The 21,644-nt window shown below is 37.3% G+C and overlaps 1 protein-coding gene across 5 annotated transcripts in view; it reads right to left on the bottom strand.

Annotated features, from left to right (window-relative positions):
• Positions 1-21,644, bottom strand: part of tiam1b (TIAM Rac1 associated GEF 1b) — a 114,276-nt gene that overhangs the window by 40,500 nt on the left and 52,132 nt on the right. For 3 of the 5 annotated variants that reach the window (XM_067451292.1, XM_067451298.1, XM_067451293.1), the window contains exons 2-8: positions 19,027-19,129; positions 16,699-17,581; positions 12,534-12,743; positions 8,781-9,054; positions 7,121-7,293; positions 5,823-6,047; positions 3,182-3,367 (exon numbers count right to left, since the gene is read on the bottom strand). In XM_067451292.1, coding sequence (XP_067307393.1) covers positions 3,182-3,367; positions 5,823-6,047; positions 7,121-7,293; positions 8,781-9,054; positions 12,534-12,743; positions 16,699-17,571 — 1,941 coding nt within the window. In that variant the 5' untranslated portion in view covers positions 17,572-17,581; positions 19,027-19,129. Of the gene's footprint in view, positions 1-3,181; positions 3,368-3,485; positions 3,595-5,822; positions 6,048-7,120; positions 7,294-8,780; positions 9,055-12,533; positions 12,744-16,698; positions 17,582-19,026; positions 19,130-21,644 lie in introns of those variants that run through there. The other 2 variants (XM_067451296.1, XM_067451294.1) reach the window with 2 other exon arrangements.

Genomic DNA, 21,644 nt, shown 5'->3' with positions numbered 1-21,644 from the left:
AATGGTATAACCTGGTCATGAGCTGGTCTAAACCTGTCATGAGCTGCTATAAACTGGTATGAATGGGTCATGAGCTGGTCTAAACTGGTATAAAGGGGTCATGAGCTGATCTAAAGCGGTCATGAGCTGGTCTAAACTGGTCATGAGCTGATCTAAACCGGTCATGAGCTGGTCTAAACTGGTCATGAGCTGATCTAAACCGGTCATGAGCTGGTCTAAACTGGTCATGAGCTGATCTAAACCGGTCATGAACTGGTCTGAACTGGTCAAGAGCTGGTCTAACCTGGTATAAAGGGGTCATGAGCTGATCTAAACTGGTCATGAGCTGGTCTAAACTGGTATAACTGGGTCATGAGTTGGCATAACCTGGTCATGAGCTGGTCTAAACTGGTATAACTGGGTCATGAGTTGGCATAACCTGGTCATGAGCTGGTCTAAACTGGTATAACTGGGTCATGAGTTGGCATAACCTGGTCATGAGCTGGTCTAAACTGGTATAACTGGGTCATGAGTTGGCATAACCTGGTCATGAGCTGGTCTAAACTGTTATAAATGGGTCATGACTCATGAATTGATATAAACTGGTCATGAGCTGATCTAAACTGGTATAAATGGGTAATGAGCTGGACTAAACCGATCAAGATCTGGTCTGAACTGATATTAATGGGTCATAAACTGGTCTAAACAGGTCAAGAGCTGGTCTAAACTGGTCATAAGCTGGTCTAAACTGGTCAAGAGCTGGTCTAAACTGGTATAAATGGGTCATGAGGTGGATTAAACCGATCAAGAGCTGGTCTAAACTGATATTAATGGGTCATGAGCTGGTCTAAACTGGTCATGAGCTGGTTTAAACTGGTATAAATGGGTCATGAGCTGGTCTAAACTGGTCATGAGCTGGTTTAAATGGGTCATGAGCTGGTCTAAACTGGCCATTGGTCTAAAGTGATCATGCCTTGTTCAATACTGGTCATTAGCTGGTATAAACCAGTCATTAGTAGTGCATGTTAGTCATCAACTAGTCTAAAAAGGCCATTAGCTGGTCTAAAATGGTAATTTGCTGGTGTTGATTGGTTAAGATCTGGTCTAAACCAGTCATTAGTGCTGCTAGATGGTAAACATGTTCCAAAATTCCTATGACCAGCTGGTAGCTGGTTTGTTGTTGGTTTAAGATGATTTACAAGCTTGCACCAGCTAACGACCGGCAGCTACCACATTCGAAATACCTGATTATAAGCAGAAAAACTGGGCTGCCTTTCTCAAAAGCATTGTGAGCTAAGTTGATCAAAGACCATTAGTGGCAATGGTTTTACCATCTACTTAGGCTTACAATGCTTTTGGAAACCACAGCCCTGATCGAATCCTGATCTGAGACTTTTCAATCAGCAAACACAAAGCTCACAAATGTTGATTATTATTAATGGTGACTGCATCAGTGCATTTTCTGGAGCTCTCCTGCATTTAAATGACTGATCGAATAGGAAAGCAGGAGCACAACAGTGTGTATTTAATGAATGCCAACAGTCCTGAGAAGACATAACCATTACACAATTTTCAGAGTAAATTGCATTCAGTCTATTATAATTAACTTCTTATTTTCGGTAAGATTTTTCAGCAAAAACAGTTGGCAGATGAGACTTTCTCGACCAAAATCGAAAACCGTCACATTTAGAAATAAATGAACACAAATATTCATTAAGCAATAAGCAAACACACAAAAAAAGTCTTTCTTCCTGTGGTCACTCGGGTCCAGATGAATTTTAAAGGTTAGTGAAGTGTTTGGCGAGTTCTTTTCAGTGTCATTCAAAAATTATACACGCTCGTTGTGTTGAACGCGCTGTGGCATTTCTGGGTCTCCCGATGGAGAAAAGCACTCCGGCTGCTTCAAAAACCCTCTCAACTGCTCTGAACCAAGCTATTATTCGGGAAAAACAGCACAAGGGCCAACAGCACTTCATTTGGACTCAACACTTATCCTCTCTCTCCATCCTCTCAAAATGTGAATACTGAAGAACATCCCCACCCCCTCCACCCAAAAAAAATTCATCCAAGATGCAAGGACAAAAATAAAATCTCCCAGTATCCCAGCGTCCTCCAGCTCCTACAAAGAACGCCAGGACTGGAGGCGAATCTGAGGATGGATGGTATTGATTAGCCGGAGCCGTGGCCCACATCCAACTGCAAATACACCGACCAACCTTTCAACTACTGTTGCTTTTTATGCCAAAATCCATTACCCACGTACACCAACACTGACAGGTGGGAGGGAACCAGGTTAATACATACATTCGGGGTAAAAATAGAGCAATACAAATGCTCTTGATGTGGGTTTCTAAGCAATGATACTTCTTGAATTACATGAGATACCAAATGTTTAAAAACGGATCAGACAAAGTAAGTCTCTTTACACCACCAGGGAGATGTGTTCTATGTCTGCTTGAAAGGAGAAAGACTGAAAGCTCAAAAAATTTGTTTTATTTAATATTATTTTCACAAAAATTTGACAACAATGGATTGTATAACTTTGTTTTTTTGTTTCTGGTTTCTTTTACTCAACTCACATTCAAATACAATATATAATATACAAATTATTATATATATATATATATATATATATATATATATATATATATATATATATATATATATATATATATATATATATATATATATATATATATTGTATTTGAATGTAAGTTGAGCAAAAGAAACCAGATATATAGTGTACATGGTGTGTGCATTATGGGATAAATATGCAAATATGTGCAAAAAAAGAATAAAAAATATATAAGTATTTATTTAAAGATTCATTATTTTTAATTAATTCAAATTAATACAAAATATATTAAATATAATATAATATTATTGCATAATAAGTGTGTGTGTGTGTGTGTGTGTGTGTGTGTGTGTGTGTGTGCATTATGGAATATATGTGCAACAAAAAAAGAAAAAAATATATAGTTATTTAAAATGTTATTATTTACAATTAATTCCAATTAATTAAAAAGTATATATAACAAACTATTATAATATATATATACTATATATATTATAATAGAATGTTATATATACTATATATATATATAAATATATATATATATATATATATATATACATACCAGAGGAAGAAATACCAGAATTCAAATTTTAGCAAAAAATTATGGAAAAATTGAGGAATAATCACCAGTGCATGGAAAGAAGAGACCGAAAAGATGCCCAGTCGGCCCATGGCCAGTTTGGTGGGTCGGGAGGCGAAGGCCAGCAGGCGTTTGGGGTTGGGAAGCTCGCCGCCCTGCAGGCTGGACAGGTAACAGCGAAACCGAAATAGATCCATGTGGAACTGCTCTAAATTCTGCTCCCACAGGAAAATCTGAGAGGAAAAGAGAGAAAAAGTTATTGGTTAGAACTGCCGGCTAGCAGCATGTGAGAGTTGTCAAAATGATCACTTCATTCTCTCAATGTCCAAAAAAACAAGATCAAAACATTACATTCAGCCTAAAGGACCGTCTCTAGGCATCAAGAAGTTTCCGTGCCTTGTGTTTGGTCTGGTTTGATCTAGTCGTCTAATAAAATGGTGTTTCGAGGGCAGTGGAGTGGGCTTATACACCACGCCGTCTCCTCCCAGCCACTCTGGGATGAATGTTTTTTTGGAAGACGGCGGAGGGGGCAGTGGTCCAGGCAACTCACAAAGTAACAAACAACAGCGCCACACATTCCACTGGCAGCGAGGTCTGGGACTCCCCAGGAACTCAACCCTGCTGCCATTCACGGGGGCACAATGAGTAACTCGACGCTGCCAAAATGAAATATCCACACAAACGCACAGGCACCCGCTAACCCTCCTCCTGATGGGCCGTGGGCCATTCTGATCTCCGTTTCTTGCACAAACATCCAGTGACTACAACTTGAACTTTTGCAGCAAGTGTGCACAGGGAATTATTGTTCAGTCCACATTGTGACAGCATCAAAATTACAGTGATGAAAATCTGCAGATAATACGGCGCAGAATGAGCGAACACGAGAATGTTAGCGTCATAGCGCTTTACGATATTGATACAATAATTATGGGAAACAAAACAGCATCGACAGACTGTTTGTCAGCTATTTAAAGCTAACACTTTTTATCCTAACCAGATGCAGGCAAACAACAATTCTGAACATCAAGACATTTCGTTTGTTTTAATCACCCTGTGCCCACAAATCCATTTTATATATATATATATATATATATATATATATATATATATATATATATATATATATATATATATATATATATATATATAAGTTTGTGAATCTTTTTTCAGAATCTGTGAAAATGTGAATAATTTCAATTTAATTTGAAAAAGTCCCGAGCAGTTCTCAGAAGCCAAATTAAGTAAAATGTACCTCGATCTTCAAATGTAAAAAGCTTAATGCATCGTGTTTCCTTTTGGAGCATCAGTGAATGTTTGAACCTTCTTTAATAGTTGTGTTTGAATCCCTAAATTGTCCTCAGTGTGAAAAGACGGATATCAAGATCAAAATCCTGAAAAAAAAACCTGAAAAGGATTCAAATGTGCAAAAGATGCTGGGAAACTGTACATTTTGCAGGACCTGAAGGATTTTTCTGAAGAATGTTGGGCAGTTTATCCGCTCAGGACTCATGGACAAGCATCACAAAAAAATAAAAACAGCCGTGGATCATCAGGGAACGACACACAGTATGAAGAATCAAGGGTAAATGCACTTTTGAACTGGGTTTTATTTAGTGTTAATTTCCTCAGATGAGACAAGGCGTGCGGCGCGCACGGTCACGTGGTTCATGGAGCTCTCAATAGTTCCACACAAGCAGTGCTGTCAATACACTGAACAGACAACAGCTTCACTAAACAGGTAAACAGTACAGTAATGAAGTTTTGAGGAGATATTTTTGTAGTTAAAACAATTTGTGCAATAATAATTGTCCATCAATGAGCACTTAAAATATTTTTCCTTTTCTTTTATAATATATGCATTATTTATATTACTATAGTGTACTGATTAAGGATACATTAGAGAATTCCAATGCAAAAAGGCACATTTAGAGTCATTGTGTGGCTGGAAATATAATAATTTTCATTTGTAATCCCATGGTTTACCCACTTGGTGCCTGTATGGCTCTTTAATAAATAAATATACATGTATCTAGACTAGATTTCCTTACATGTGACATTTTAAAACATTAATACCTTGCATCCTAATATTTTAATTATAAGTGTATTTTGTCTGGTAATTATGACATTTAACATATATTTGAGATGTGTGAAACACTATTTGACTGAAATGGTATTAGAAATAATCTCAGAAATAATTTATGTTAAAAAAAAAGACTAAAAAGACTAAACTAAAACTTGACTAAGATATATTGAGTTTTCTTTTGACTAAAACTAGACTAAAATGATGTAAAACTAGACAAAAAAACTAGACTAAAATATAGAACTTGACTTAATAAAAAAGATATGTGAATGACTAAATATGACTAAAACTAACAAGGATATTTAGCACAAGACTAAAACTAAGACTAAATTAAAAATAGGTGGCAAAATTAACACTAGGTTATTTTGTATAAATTCAGCTATTTTTGTCTTGTGGACTATATGCAATCATCTTTTATGTAATCTTATTCAGGACAGTAATATATATAAAAAATAACATGCATTTTTGATGATCCCTCTTATTTTGTTAAAATAATTAAGGTTTTGCAGATTCTGCAAGGGGTATGTAAGCCTTTGAGCATGACTATATATATATATATATAGTTGTTGCCATATTTTCAACAATATATGATATATTTAAACAATAACCTGCTCCAGAATGGTCTTCCTCTTCTTGGAGTCGGTGACAGCAGAGAGCTGCATGTCTCCCATTTTCTTCATCTTCTCATCCATGTCGATCTTCTGCTCCAGCTTTCGTATCTCCGCCCTCAGCAGACGCACCGTGTCTTCGCGGTGATGCTGCCGGGCGAAGGCCGCGGCACAGGCCGAGTGGATGGCCGTGATCCAGTTTTCAAGCTCTGTCTGACTGCAGGTCTACAGAAAGAGGCGAAGGCTCAAAGGTTCAACGGCACATTAACACACTACTCTTACTATTTCTTGCATACTTGCATACTACTGTGTATTTTGACATTTTGCACACTGTAAACAATTACATTTACATTTACGGGTAACACTTTAGAATAATGGTCATTAGTTAGCATTAGTTATATATATATATATATATATATATATATATATGTGTATTAACTAACATGAACTAACCATGAGCAGTTCATTTGTTACTGTATTTGTTCATCTTTGTTAACGTTACACTGTAAAAAAAATTGTTTTTTGTTGGTTTAACCTAAAAAAGTAAGTAACCTGGTTGCCTTAAATTTTGAGTTTATTGAAATTAAAAATTTGAGTTGATACAATGAAGGAAATTTGTTTAATAAATAGAAACTCAAAATATTATTGTATCTGAACCACATAAAAAAATTGATAAATCATGAAAATATCACTATTTGGCATGTTTCACTGCATCATCAGAAATAAAACACACAATTACCCAATATGCTTACAAAATCTTTTAATAATATTTTAATAAAGGTTGTTGAATCTCAAAAAATGTTCATTGTATTAACTCAAAATGTTAGTTTCAATGATCTCAAAATTTTAAGGCAACCAGGTAACTTTTTTCTAAATAATTTTTTACAGTGTAGTTAATAAAAATCCAGCTGTTCATGGTTTGTTCACGTTCACAGTGCATTAACTAATGTTAACAAGATTTTAATAAAGCATTCGAAAATGTTGAAATTAACATTAACAAAGATAAATAAATGCTTCATAAGTGCAGTTCATTATTAGTTCATGTTAACTAATGACTGTTTTTCTAAAGTGTTACCGCTTCATGCATTGCAGATGCTTGTATCCAAATCAAATTCAAAAGAGGAATGCAGTTTGAGTCAACAATAAACATAATGCACAATACCAGGTTTATTAGACAACTAGCGAGTATACGGTAAAAGAAGTAGTATATGGTGTAGTATAGTGAGTCAAATATTGATATATGAATCTCTCAGTTTAGTTTTAGTATTGAAAAGGGGTTTTCTAGGACGTTCAGTCACCTGAAAAAGAAAGGAGTCTCCAAGCGAGTTACTCAAGCAGAAGACGAAATCTTTTTTGGGGTGTTCGGGGACGGCCTGGACGATGCTGTTCTCGGCCCACACGGCATGTTTAGGGATGCTGTTGTGATCAATGCCCGATCGCCCGTCTGTCTCATAGAAAAACAGCGTGCATCCTAGGAGGACAAATTAAAACATTCACTCAAGCATCATAAAGGAGTTAATGTGAGTTCAATTAACAGTACAGACAGTCGCTGTTTCCAGGGGAACGGGAGCAGGAGATCCATCAGGATTGGAGTTTTACGGCTTTATTGATTGAACTCTGCTCTCCAGTGGCCAAAATAAGAAATGCAGCGCTGCTTTCTTTAAATACAATCCAATATAATGTACACACACTTATTGGATTGCTTTTTTCAGCTTTGATTTTGTTCTGTTTTCACACTGCTGGCAAAGATACACAGCTTTCTAACAAGCCAATACTCTGTGTGTATCAATTACATCATTCAGGGTCCAGTTGAGGATTTTTGGGGGGGAAGGAACTTTTATTTAGCAAGGACACCTAGAGTCAACATGAAATCAAAATGGGCAATTCTTGTGTTTTTTAATGCAATATCTCAGTATTTATTTATTGGAAATGATTACATTTTAAATCATATGCCCTTCTCATAATCTTTAATCAAAATTCTTGCAGCGACATCTCTCTGATGACGTGTTTACTGGCATGAGGGCGGGGCAACCTGTCACTCACATGACATCGACCAATAGCAAACCACAACCATCCAATCAATTCTCAATGGACAAAATCAAGCCCCGCCCTACATTTGTTCTTGCTTGAGAAGCCGTTTAACTAAGTTAAGAAGCCGGATAAACGTCACGATAGGGAAGAAAGGACTATTGGAACTTCAGTTTCATTCCGACTTTGAATTTATTATAATATGCAGCAAATCCTCATATCAGAATGATTTCTGAAGGATCATGTGACACTGAAGACTGGAGTAAAGATGCTAAAAATATATTTATATTCAAATAGAAAACATTCCAAATATTTCACAACGTTATGTTTTTACTCCTGTTAGTAGCTGAAAACATCAAAATATGTAATAAACAAGTGTGTCAGAGGTGACTAGTGAATGATGGGCGTTTTAATCCTGCAGATCTTTTTCTGGACCTTCCCATATAACACAAAACAACAAATATAATCTTTCCCTTCACTGTCAAACGCTTTCGCAGGAAGCTGTAAAACCTGTTTGTGGTGTCAGTTAACCGCTCACATCTTATAGAAACACACACACACACACACACACACACACACACACACACACACACACACACACACACACACACACACACACACACACACACACACACACACACACGTCTGGTTCACTATCTTTGTGGGGACTCTCCATAGACGTAATGGTTTTTATACTATACAAACTGTGCATCCTATCCCCCTAGACAGCCCCTACCCCTAAACCTACCCATCACAGGAAACATTCTGCATTTTTACTTTCTCAAAAAAACTCATCCTGTATGATTTATAAGCCTTTTGAAAAGTGGGGACCGCTGGCTGGTCCCCACAATATAGGTGATCTCAGGTTTTACTATCCTTATGGGGACATTTGGTCCCCACAATGTAATATAAACAAGGGAACACACACACCTTTGAGGGACACCCAGTAGCTCTTCCACTTGCGGCGAGGGGCGAGCTCCACCTTCTTGTTCTTTTTATGCACCAGGAAGTTTTTGACGGCGAGGCGTCCGGCTTTGCGCACCGTCCCCGTTACAGCGGCCACGTTCAGCAGCGGGTCCGTGTGGTAAGCGGAGCTCAGGGTCACACTGCTCTGCTCGTCACTGAACGCTGAGCTTCTCTCCTCGGGAACCTCCGCCGGACTCACGTTCTGCTCCAGCTCCTGACGGAAGTTCTCATAGACACCCTGATCAGAGACACACAGGTCCACAATTAACATACACATCGCTTGTCTACCTCTGGTCTCGTGGAAATAAAGGACATTTGGTCATAGTTTGATACTAATGGCAACATAAAATAAATATTACAGTTTCCTAATATTCCATTAAAATGTAAACGCGTCTCTCAAACATCTTGGTATATTATTATATTTATTCATTAATTTATCTATTTATTAATTTATATATAAATTAATAAATAAAATGCCAAGATGTTTCAGAAACAGAAAACTTTTTGTAGCATTTTGCACTTTTCTGGGGGGAGGTACCAACACTAATAATAAAAAAAATACTTTTTAAGGAATAATCACAATTCTTCTTCCGTGTTTTAATTTTAACAGTAAAGCTCTGCTGCACACCACTTTGTTTGAAAAAAAAAATATTTAATTTCATAAATGTAATAAATAATGAATGTTTTATGCATTCATTTGATTGCCAGGAAAATGAAATACACAACACAGGATTTCTAGAAAAAAAACAATACACAACATTTCACAGGGCCCTATTAATGTATGGCCCTATAATAATAATATTATTATTAATAATAATAATACAAGTTTTTTTTAATGAATTAAATTAAATATAAATGCTTTTAAGAGAAATAATTGTAACATAATTTGAGAAAAAATTTAATAAAATGTATTTCATAAGGCCTTAAAAATGACATTTTTTAAACTTTTAATAAATTAACATTTTGGGGAATTTGGGAAAAATAAAATTGATTTTTTAGGGCCCTACTTTTGAGTGAGATAAACCCATGAATGGCATACTAAAAGCAGTCAATGAACAATAAACTGGGTTAAAGGTGCACTGTAATTTTTCCGTCCGCTAGAGGTCGCCTATTTAAAACAAAGGCTTGATGACGCCAGGTTTGAGCGCAGCATCTTGGGACATGTGGCCTTCACCTCACAGCCGGTGGAAAAGAATCGGGATAGGACTCATGTAGAAATCATGTTCATGGATGAGATTATTAACGTTACTGTACTGTGAAGCAGGACAGAGTGTTGAGGAGCTGAGCACGGCCGCTGGAGCGATTGATAATGAGATGAACAACACGCCTCACGAGCGGCGGGACTTTTATTATGACGGGACACAGTCGCTGGTGCCACTTCCACTTTTCCGGTCGTGAGAATGAGGTAACGCAGCTCTGATTAAAATGTGTGTTTAAACTGACGTTCGGTGTTGCCACAGTTACTTTGAAAAAGTAATCTGATTACTGATTACTGATTACTCCTTTAAAAAGTAACTTAGTTACTTTACAGATTACTTGATTTTAAAAGTAACTAAGTTAGATTACAAGTTACTTTATTAGTTACATTCAGCAGTTGCCGACAACACCCCTGCCATCTCAAAATAGAAATGACAACCGTTTTTGGCAACACACTTTATTGCATTTATGCCCGAGACTGACGGCCCCGACTTTTTTTCGCCCCCTTTTTTAGGCTTCTCCTTCGTTTTATATTTATTTTAATAATTAAAATGAACAATGAGATGTGCTGGTGGAAACAACATGAGACCATGATAGCTTGCGCCACTGTCAAGATATGGCTCGCGCAGGGTTAAAGAGTCTGTTTCTTCAGTGCAGCTGCTAGAGTTATGGCCTTTTTACTACTGGTTCCTTCATTCGTTTTCTCTGACCAGGTATCTATCTGATTGCAAAATGACCAGGAGTAGGCCTAAATGCCTTCCGAGAGTCTTTCGAGACGTATTTAATTCCGATCACTCAAACAAACCAATTCAGAAGGTGTATGAAAGCATTTCAAACTAAACCGGACAAATGTAAATATATCTGGTTGTTTAAACCACATGTGTAAATTTTACTCCTGGCAAATAATTAAGAAATAAATGTGTGAGAGCGTGTTATGGTGTAGTCAGATAGATATGACGGTGCTACTGCAACATCGCTGCCAATGAATAAAGCAAGCCAACGCAAATGGCCGTAAATGAAACTTTAAAATAAGTCACACAAAACACAATCATCTTCAATATAAATTAATGAGACTAATGATCTTACCAGTGCTTAGGTCTCTCTCTCTCATATTGCGATCTTTGAATTTGAAATGGGCTGCTGAATAAAATGCTGGAATCTTTTGCTTTGATGTGAACTCCGTTAAATGAGCATATACTGCGGGAATTGAAGATCGGATTTATATTAATTTTGCTGAAGTGTAAGGTAGGCTATAAGACAACCTGCATGTACTTTTTTTTTTCTTTAGATTGTGTAGCCCGTTTCGGTTTTTTTGAGCGCCGTTGCGAGCAGTAGGCTAATCTATCAGCCTGCCTCGGCTCGTCAAAAATGCCTTTGTGGTGGTATAATAACTAGCCTACTTTGTTTTTAATGTCAAAGTAGTTATATTTCGTTTCGTTTATTTTTTAAGTTCATTTAGAAAAATGTTTAGAGCAAATTTTGTTTGTTAAATTAAAGTTTTAATTTTTTTATGTGACGACCCAGTGAGTTAACCGCATGTTTAATAGCCTAGTCTCTCAAACCAACTCTTGAATTGTCTTGCCTATATAAACTTTAATTTAACAAACAAAAAATTGCTCTGAACATTTTCTAAATTAGGATAATAAAAAAACGAAACGAAAAATAACTACTTTGACATTAAAAACAAAACTGAATTATTTTAATGGCTGCAACAATGTAAAAAGTAAAATAAATAAATAAAAAACACGGCTCCAGCCCCCAGGCTGAGAATTTTGATAAGCTGTCGTTTTTAACTATGGAAAATTACTAAAATAGTAACTCACAGTGACTTGGATAAGTAACTTTAATCTGATTACTGGTTTGGAAATAGTAACGCGTTAGATTACTCGTTACTGGAAAAAAGTAGTCAGATTAGAGTAACGCGTTACTATGTAACGCGTTACTGGCATCACTGCTGACGTTATGACGTTACTCTGTGCGTTCGCTCAGTGACTGCTGCGACTCTTGTTCACAAAACTCAGAGTAAAACGCTCAGAGAATAAAAATAAAGCTCAGAGTAAAACGCTTCAGCAGAATAAAACCAGAAACCGAGGGTAACGCAGATATGACGTAATTGACAGGCGACTCCCAAAGACGTCCTGGTTCATTGGTTAAAAACTACCATTTTCTCACGATTTATAAATAGTTGGAAACATTTGGGATATTGTAAGAACTCAACTGAACAAAACATATAACACTGGCCTAGTGGTTATTAGATATTTTACTGAATTTTTTTTATATAGTGCACCTTTAAGAGTATGAATTTTAATATATAAAAAAAGTATTTATATATATTTTCTTTTAATGGAGATTACTTAGTTGCCGAAATGTTTGCCAACAGATAGTGTTCTTGCGTTCATGGCCAGCTGCATGCACTGACGTTGCATCTATCTGATGTTAATGTGTTTTTACTGATGCCTAGATGGATCATAATATAAAAGAAGAACTGAAGAAACAGCAGTCATTTATCACATTGCCCACCTGTGTGCCATCTGAGGGTCCCGCTCCAGCCCCGCTGCTGCTCCCGCTGTCGCTCCCGGCGAAGGCGCCCCCTGCTGACGTGGAGTAGACGGAGAAAGATGCAGACATGGTCTTGTAGCGGCGAGCCTGATGCTGCGACGCCTCGCTGTCCCCCGTCAGCCCATCGATACCGCTGTCCTCATAATCACTGCCGTCCCCCGCTGTGACATCCTGAACACACACAGATAGAAGTCAGTGTGAGATACGTGTACCATATAAAGCCCCGTTCACACCGCCAGCGATACACAGCGACACGATCTCATTAATTTCAATGGAGTGCTGGCGACTTCCGGCGACACAGGAGACAGTGACCTTTGGCGACAGAATGTGGGCGTGTCAAGCGACGCGAGACACGCGACAAAATTTCAGAAATGTAAACTTTATGCAAACAAGAACCGATTTTCGCGAGCGAAAACCAATAGGAGTGAAGTTGATTTTAGCTGTTAGCAATTTCACGGTTCTTTACAATGTCTCTGTGTACATACAAAACACATTAAAGCTACACTGTGTAACTTTTTTAGTTTATTCTTAGCTAAAACACTTAGTTCTTTCAAAAACATATGTGCTCATTAATGTATATTTACTTCTTTCAAGTAATAAAGTATTCTCGTAAGTTTATAATATGCCATTGAAAATACATACGGGTGAGGGGTTCAAATGCCGGTCGCCATGTTGGCCCTCCATCTTGAAAATACATTAGCCAAAGAGGGACATACCCGTAAATTCAGGCTTCGCCTTTCGCGTTTTAACACTCGATGGCACCGTGTCGAATGTGAAACTAAATCGTGACTAAATCGGCCACTGTAGGAGTTCAAACGAAATCAGAATTGAGAGGAACAGAAACTAATATTCACTGGATGGTCATATACCTTTACACCGCTAGATGGGGGAAAATATCACACAGTGTAGCTTTAAAAAAATGCATGGAAAATGTGTCTGGGATTGTGAGGATATCAAATATGGTCTACTTATTAGAGTACAGTGTGTATGTATTCTAATAACTTTCAGTGTTCTGCAAAACACTAGTAATAAAAACGGTACTATTTAATACGGTTATAGGCAACCCGTAGTGGGAATGCCCACTAACAGCATAAATCTCTGGCGATGTGAACGGGGCTTAAGCCAATTGCCACTCTTTACAGAAACTATTTTCCACTCTAATAAACGTGGCTCTTCTCCAACACATCTTCATTCCTCCTACCTGTTGGCCGGAGCCCGTCGTGTCTTCAGAAGCAGTAGACATGCTGAAGTGAACATGTTACAGACGGTCTGCCTGAGAGACCACAGCACTGTCTGAACAGTGTTTGTCAAGTTATAGCGCTGTAAAGTTGACTGTACAATACCAGTCTGTACTGCTGCTGAGGAATGATGGGATATTACCCACCAAACCCGGCATCTAGTGGAGGTCACGTGACTGGACTGTGCGGGCCGGCATGCCTTTCATCTTCACCGATAGTGCCTCACAGGGAGGGAGAGACAGTGATTTTCTGGCTTTATCTTTTTCTTTGTTGCTGAAGCAAATACCTACATGTAACTGAAACACTTGTGTATGCATGCACACACACACACACACGTATAGTCTATGTGCAAGAAATATAGTCAAAACTAAACCTAGACCTGAACTTACTCCACCTTTCCTCATTCTCTTTCTCTCAATCATGTTCCTCTGTCAGTTACAGCTCATTAGCATGACAAAAGAAGAGAGCTGTTCTCACAGAAGTCTGACTCCAGGATCTGGATCATCAGGAGAAAACAACCAACACCATATGGACAGTATGACAGTCCACTACCCACAATGCACTATGACTGTCAACACACATCGCAGAGAATGACAGTTAGCACATCAATAGGCGGTGTGCTGTGGTGGAACAGTGATGTTAATAACATGGTATTTACGAGATGACAAAAACATGTCCTTAAAAATGATTCTACATGCTAGTTTATGTCCAAATAACCAGGGTAGTATAAAGGTATCTTTAAATATATGAACAACTGAATTGTATGGGTTTTTTATGTTGATATATATAAAATAAATGCTTTAATGCATTTTCATCTATTTAACACATTTCATCTATAAACATATTATATTTTATAGTCATTTGCCGATATATATATAATTACCATTACATTTTTGTTAGTTTACACCAACAGTTGATGAGCTACTAGTGAAATCATAACACTGTCCGAAACAATAGTGGGGTTTGTGTGAACTCACACACAAATGAGTCATTATGTACAGTCTCTCTATAAGAGGAGATTCTGATGGATTGTGGGGGATTAGCCGCAGCGAACATTCATAGCAGGAGTGAAATTCTCTACGTTACACCTACACTACAACAACATTACACTCACGTTCAGGGCGTTCACGCTTCACGCTGAAAGTGAATGACTCTAATCGTTCAAACAAAGCCATTCGTTTTCATTGAGAGCTGCCAATCTGAGAACATAAGAAAGTTGCTGTCCAATAGGAGAACAAATAGCGGAGCTCATGTGATCACAGAAAAGCCGACTGATTGTCAGTGAGTTCTGATCTCACCTTTACAGTGGTTTTGGAGAAGCTAATATAACTGAACTTCAAGGAAGATATCGTTTCAAAAGTACTTCACTAAACTAGACTTTACTAACATCTGAAACATTTTTCAGTTTCTGTTTTTGATAGTTTCCACTTAGTAAACTGGATTGAACAAGACAATATTTCTTACATGATTATATTATATATCTTATAATTATCACATTCACAATCAACGTTTGTGTAAAGTGACAAATGATATAATGGTATTTATATTTTGTGTTTAATAGATAGAATATATATTAAAAATTAATGATAACAATGTATTTATATTTAACAGTTTTATAGACAAAACATAAAATACTAATTCTAAAAATATATAATGATTTTTACATGTTTAACACTGTATTGTACATACAATTCTGAATAATTACAAGAATATATTTGTATTTACATTTTACAATTTTATAGATAAAAAACTAATAATTGCAAAAATATAATCTTATTTATATTTAGTATGTTTAAAATACAAAATAAATAAATAATGCTGCTTATATATAATGGCACTTATATTTTTTATAGATGATGTAATCTAAAAAAGTAGCCATACATTATGAAAATATAACGTATTTATGTTTTACATTTTTATAGAGAAAAACTATTATGGTATTTATTTTACTTATAATACTTATAAATAATATATGAAAAATTCTAAATTACAAAAATATAATTGTATTATATATAAAATTTTATTGATAATTTTGTCATTTTTATTTGTTTTATAATATAGCTATATCATTTTTATACATTTTTAGTTTTAGTTCAGGTCGGTTTAGTTTTAGTTATTTTAGTGTTTTGGTGAAATAAAACCCTGAACATGTTTTCTTATGGTTTAAGTTCCAGTATGCAATAATAACCCAAGATACATCACAATTACAGCCAATCAGAACGTATTTGGGGTATAATATATATATACACAGTGAAATCTTATATATATATATATATATATATATATATATATATATATATATATATATATACACACACACACACACATAAATATACATACACACCAAAGAGGAGGTTTATGGATGTAGTGAAGGAGGACATGAAGGTAGTCGGTCTGAGAGAAGAGGATACAGAGGATAGGACTAGATAGAGGCAGATGATTCCCTGTGGCGACCCCTGAAGGGAACAGCCGAAAGAAAAAGAAGATATATATATATATATATGTGTGTGTGTGTGTGTGTGTGTGTGTGTGTGTGTGTGTGTGTGTGTGTGTATGTGAGCCTGTTTATGTGGTTTATGAGGACATAAATTTGTATAACTACATGGGTACTACACTGGTATTACACTATAAATGTGGTTTATGAGGACATATCAAATGTCCTCATAATTCAAATGGCCTTAAAAACATACTAAATGATGTTTTTTTGAGAAAGTAAAAATGCAGAATGTTTCCTGTGATGGGTAGGTTTAGGGGTAGGGGCAGTGTAAGGGGATAGAAAATACGGTTTGTACGGTATAAAAACCATTACGCCTATGGAGAGTCCCTGTAAACCACATAGACCAATATGTGTGTGTGTGTGTGGGCGGAGCTATCCGAGCAAATCTCACCTGTATGGTTTGTGCCCGCCTCCCTTGCATGACTCTTTGATGATTGGCCAGTCCCTCCGACAGACAGTGAGACCGGCGGCAGGGCAGTGTGTATGCACCGTAGGCGGCGCCATCGTCCTCGCAGGGCGAGATCATTTTATCCTCGTCCCCTTCTCTGCTTGCAGTTCCTCCTTTGTGCCATTTGACATAGCGTCCATGTGTTGTCCTGCAGGTGGGGCTCTTCGCTCCGTAGAGCCCGTCTAAAGAATTGGCGCGGTTTGAGTCCAGCAGCTCCTGAGCGGACGACTGCAAACGGGCCTCACAGTCTTCGGGCGTGTCTCCGATCTCCTCCGTGCTGGTCAGGTGCTCCTGGCTCAGGTCGGATAAGGACACCTCCAGCGAGTCCTCCCTCCACATGTCCGCAGACTTGGAGCGTTTCTTCTTAAAGCTGGACCCGTCCTGGGAGGCGTCCCGTATGTGCTGGACGTGAGTCGTGTCCTCTGACGGCTCGGCACTGTCCTGTGCAGCCTGATTGGCGGTGGCGGGGTGGGACTTGGCAGGCGAATGGGCCGGATGGTTGTGGAAGGACATGGGTCTGAGATTCATGGCCACGCGGTCCACCCAAATGGGGCCACTGAAGTCGGGCAGCACGTCCGAGTCGTTGAAGGGCTCCAGGCCGTGGTCGGCCAGCGACTGAGGGATGCTGGGAGTGCTGCTGGAGCGCGTGCTGGTCTCGGAGTTGCGGTGCTCCGGCTTTCCAGACGGCGTTCGGCGGGAGCAGTACGTCTGCTTGCTGGACAGACGGAGCGAGCGGGACATGTGCTTACGGGAGAGGTGCCGCTGACCCTCTCCATAATAACCATGGCCGCTGCTATGACTTTCGGCATTACCCATGGCTCAGTATCTGCAGCAGACAGAAAAGGAAAAATAGGTCATACAAAGAAATTCTAAAATCCTATTTTAATGACAATTGAGTGGATATTGTACTGCACAGACTAATTATTAATGAAGCAAATGAGCTGGTTCATTTCAGTGAATCGTATGGTAACGTCTAGTTAAAGATAGACATTATGAAATGCATAGGTATTATTTGAGAAAGTAATACTTTTAAATATGTATTGCATAGCATTTTTAATACTATTTTAATGACAATGGAGTGGATATTATACTGCACAAGGCAAGGCAAGTTTATTTGTATAGCACATTTCATACCCAGTGTTAGAAATACATAGAAATTAATTAGTGGTAACATATTCATGAGAAATAAGAATACCATGTGTAAGAATTAAAAATAAAAACAAGGATAATTAAAATAGTTGTAAAGATAATTAGAAAGTAAAAATAAAATAAAAATGGTCAAATACACAAAAGTGATGCACAGAATAATTATTAATGAATCAAATGATCTAGTTCATTTTAGTGAATCATATGGTGACGTGTAGTTAAAGATAAACATTTTGAAATCCATAGGTATTATTTAAGAAAGTAATCATTTTAAATATATGAAAACATGAATGAAACACATTTTTAAAAAATACATATTTAAGGCTAATTATTGGATTGATTTATGCTGCCTCTGAAAAGTCAATAAAAAGTCTGCCTTTTAATGTATTAATTATTGAAATGCAAATATATTTATAAATGATTACTGAAAATGTACTTTATATATATTATACATTTTACATAATAATAAAATATAAATTCCAATAAATATAATAATTTTTTGCATACATATACACATAAAAACATACAATTAAAATGACTAAAACATATATATAATTGTATTATTATTATATATAATAAAAGGTATGCCTATTTACACATACTTATTTATTTTACTTATAGAATTATATACTAATTAAACTTCAATATAATACAATAGAAGAATAATTTGTATATATATATATATTTTAAATTCATTCTTAGTGAGATCATATCCACTCTAATTGAGTTTCACATTTGTAGTTAAAGATAAACAATATGAAATGTATTATTAAAAATATATATAATTAAGGCCAAATACAGGACTGCATTTATGCTGCCTCTGAAAAGACAATAAATAATAAAAATACTTTTAATGAATTATTATTTGTTATTGTATAATATATATTTAAATTAATACAAAAAAGGTGCAATAATATATATATATAAAATGTAAAAATAATAATTCAAGCAAAAGGTGTTTATATTATTTGTGTATTTATTTAACCTATATAATTATATACTTCAGTATAATTGAATTTGGAATAATTTAAAATGTATTCTCGGTGAGGACGTATCCACTCTGAATGAGCTTCACACATGCGTTTTCTTTGAGTCTGACAGGAGCGTGGCTGTTTCTGATATTACCTGCGGTGTGGCAGTGACGTCACAGTCATGATAGATTTCACTCTGCCTACAGATAAGCTCCTAACACCATGCTGTTCGTGGCACTACGGATGACTTCCACTACCTGAAAAAAAGAGAAGGCAAGAGAGTTATAAATTTGCTATTCAAAATAATCCAAACACAGCAGTTTCTGAGGCGGGACAAGGGGAAGCGCTGTTGTGGGATAAAATTAGACTAACCACGAGAAATATGACAGAACTGGAACTGAAAGAGCGATCGAAGAGGTTCGCCGCTCTGGTTGGAGACCACACATGTTCAAGCGCTTTGGACAGCTTCAACAAACGCAAGATGACGGACTTCACTCTGAGCCGCCACATGAGAGGCTGTGTGTGTGTGGTCGCAGATATATATCAGCCTGCGGTTACTGCTGCTTCTAATAAACAGCGGCATGAATGGAAATATATACACAATGAAATCCAAAAGACCCATTTTTCACTCGGTATGAGAGAGAGGTCGGTTAGCACACACTGCTGAGGATACTAATGAATAGCATGCTTGAAAATTATTCATCTAAAAACAAACACCCCAGACATTTATATGCAGTGGAGAAACATGCACTAAATTTCCTGACACATACTGATCCGGTGGCATTGGATTCGCAAGAAACACAAAGAACTCGCCCCACTGAGATTAGTTTCATGATTGTTCTGAAGTAAAAAGTCTATTCATGCAGAATTTTCTCATAGCGAAAATCAACCATAACAATTAAACAGTAATATGATCACCCGCTCAAGGTCAATGTGGAACTGCAGCTCCAGACACATAGCTTGTATGTTATTATATGACAGCTTATATGTTACTAAACAAATCTCATTTGCACATGTGCACTCTCAAACTTGACGTCAATGAATTTAAACACCATTGACTTTCTTGTGTTTCATAACTGATTGGCTCAAGTTTGAAGATGTGCATGTCTCCGTTTGAGATGACTTCAGTTAATAAAGCTGCTGTACGATTTCAGAAGTTTAGTATTTGTGTTTAAATTCCACTTTAATTATGTTTTTTTTGGACCTTCACAGTCCCATGTCAAAATATGCGTTCAAGAGCTGCTTTGAGATTAGTCCAAATATCTTATTCTGTGCTGCACATTAAAAAGAAAATCATAGAGAACTGGATCAACATAAGTAAATTTGTAAATATGCCTGTCATTTTCCACTGATTTTAGGGATAACTTATGGGTAGGGTTAGGTTCAGGGGTAGGGATATGGTTTGGATTATATCTCGTACAGGAATGTTGACCCAGGAATAGTTCTGAAAGGACGTCCGACGGCAGGAACCAGAGGGATCAGCTTATAGCTTTTTAGATTGTCTCCTATCCTGTGTTCATTCTCTCAGACTGAGATCTCTCTGTCTCCTGACTAACACACAGGAGCAGATCTGGGATCAGTGTGTAGTAGAGCTGAGAGACAGAAGTAAAGGCTCATGACTGCGCTACTAACTCAACTGCAAACTGAAACGAAGCATTAGGACTATTCCTTGAATGAATGAATGAATGAATGAATGAATGACTAAGGCATTTATGTAGCGCTTTCATAGTACTACTGTACACCCAAAGCACTTTACACTCATGACAGGGATCTCTCCTCAACCACCCCCAGTGTGCAGCTCCACTTGGCGATAGGCGGAGAGGAGAGCAGGTGATAGAGCCAATTCAGTGGATGGGGGTTATTAGGAGGCCATGATTGGTAAGGGCCAATGGAGGGAATTTGGCCAGGACACCGGGGTTACACCCCTGCTCTTTACCAGAAGTGGCTTGGGATTTTTAATGACCACAGAGAGTCAGGACTTCGGTTTAACGTCTCATCCGAAGGACGGATGTTTGGCACATAAAGAGCAGAGAAGCTGACAGGAGACATCAGAGGAAAGCGAAAATAAAACGTTCATTTGTGTGTGTGTGTCTCATCCATTTCTCATTTCTGTCACTTTTAGCTAGCCCGTAGTTAATAACTGAGCACTGCAAAAAATAGTTCTTTGCACTGTATTCTTCTTCCAGTAAGAATATCAATGCATTCAATTAGATCAATTTACAAGAAAAGCTACATTTTAAAACTAATCTAAAAAACTATTCCTAAAGGAGTGAGAAAATACACATACCCAGCAAACATTCTTTTAAAACTAATCTTAGTGTTGTTTAAAATATATATTTTTTTATATTATAACAAGACAACAGAAAAAAGAGCTGCTGTCTATGTACCATTCTCACAGTCTTGTTTGTGCGCTGACCTTTTCTGCGAGCGAGTTATAAAATGTGCCAGAACAATTCCATCCCGTTGCACGATGGCGCAAAACTCCAGGAAATGTAAACACTGAGGAAATCTCCTGAGTCTCTGTGGAAACAGGGCCAGCTTTTCACTGATGTAGACATGCTAGAGTAAACCGTCAGGATAACACTAAAATAGAAAGCTCTTAAGCACAGGGTCAGCAACATCCCCAAGTGCTTGATCAAAGTTCTCACACTACAGCAGCTGAGAGCAAGTGCTCATGGGTAAAAAACCTGTGAGTTCAGGACATCAGCTCGATGTGCCCACCGGCCCCAGGCTGTGTTTTAAAGAGCTGCCTACATCATCGGCTCCGTATCT

This window comes from Pseudorasbora parva, chromosome 8 (genome assembly GCF_024679245.1).
Source record: "Pseudorasbora parva isolate DD20220531a chromosome 8, ASM2467924v1, whole genome shotgun sequence".
Classification (NCBI taxonomy): Eukaryota; Metazoa; Chordata; class Actinopteri; order Cypriniformes; family Gobionidae; genus Pseudorasbora; species Pseudorasbora parva.
The sequence above is the reverse complement of the archived record's forward strand: the minus strand, read 5'-3'. Positions and strand labels throughout refer to the sequence as shown.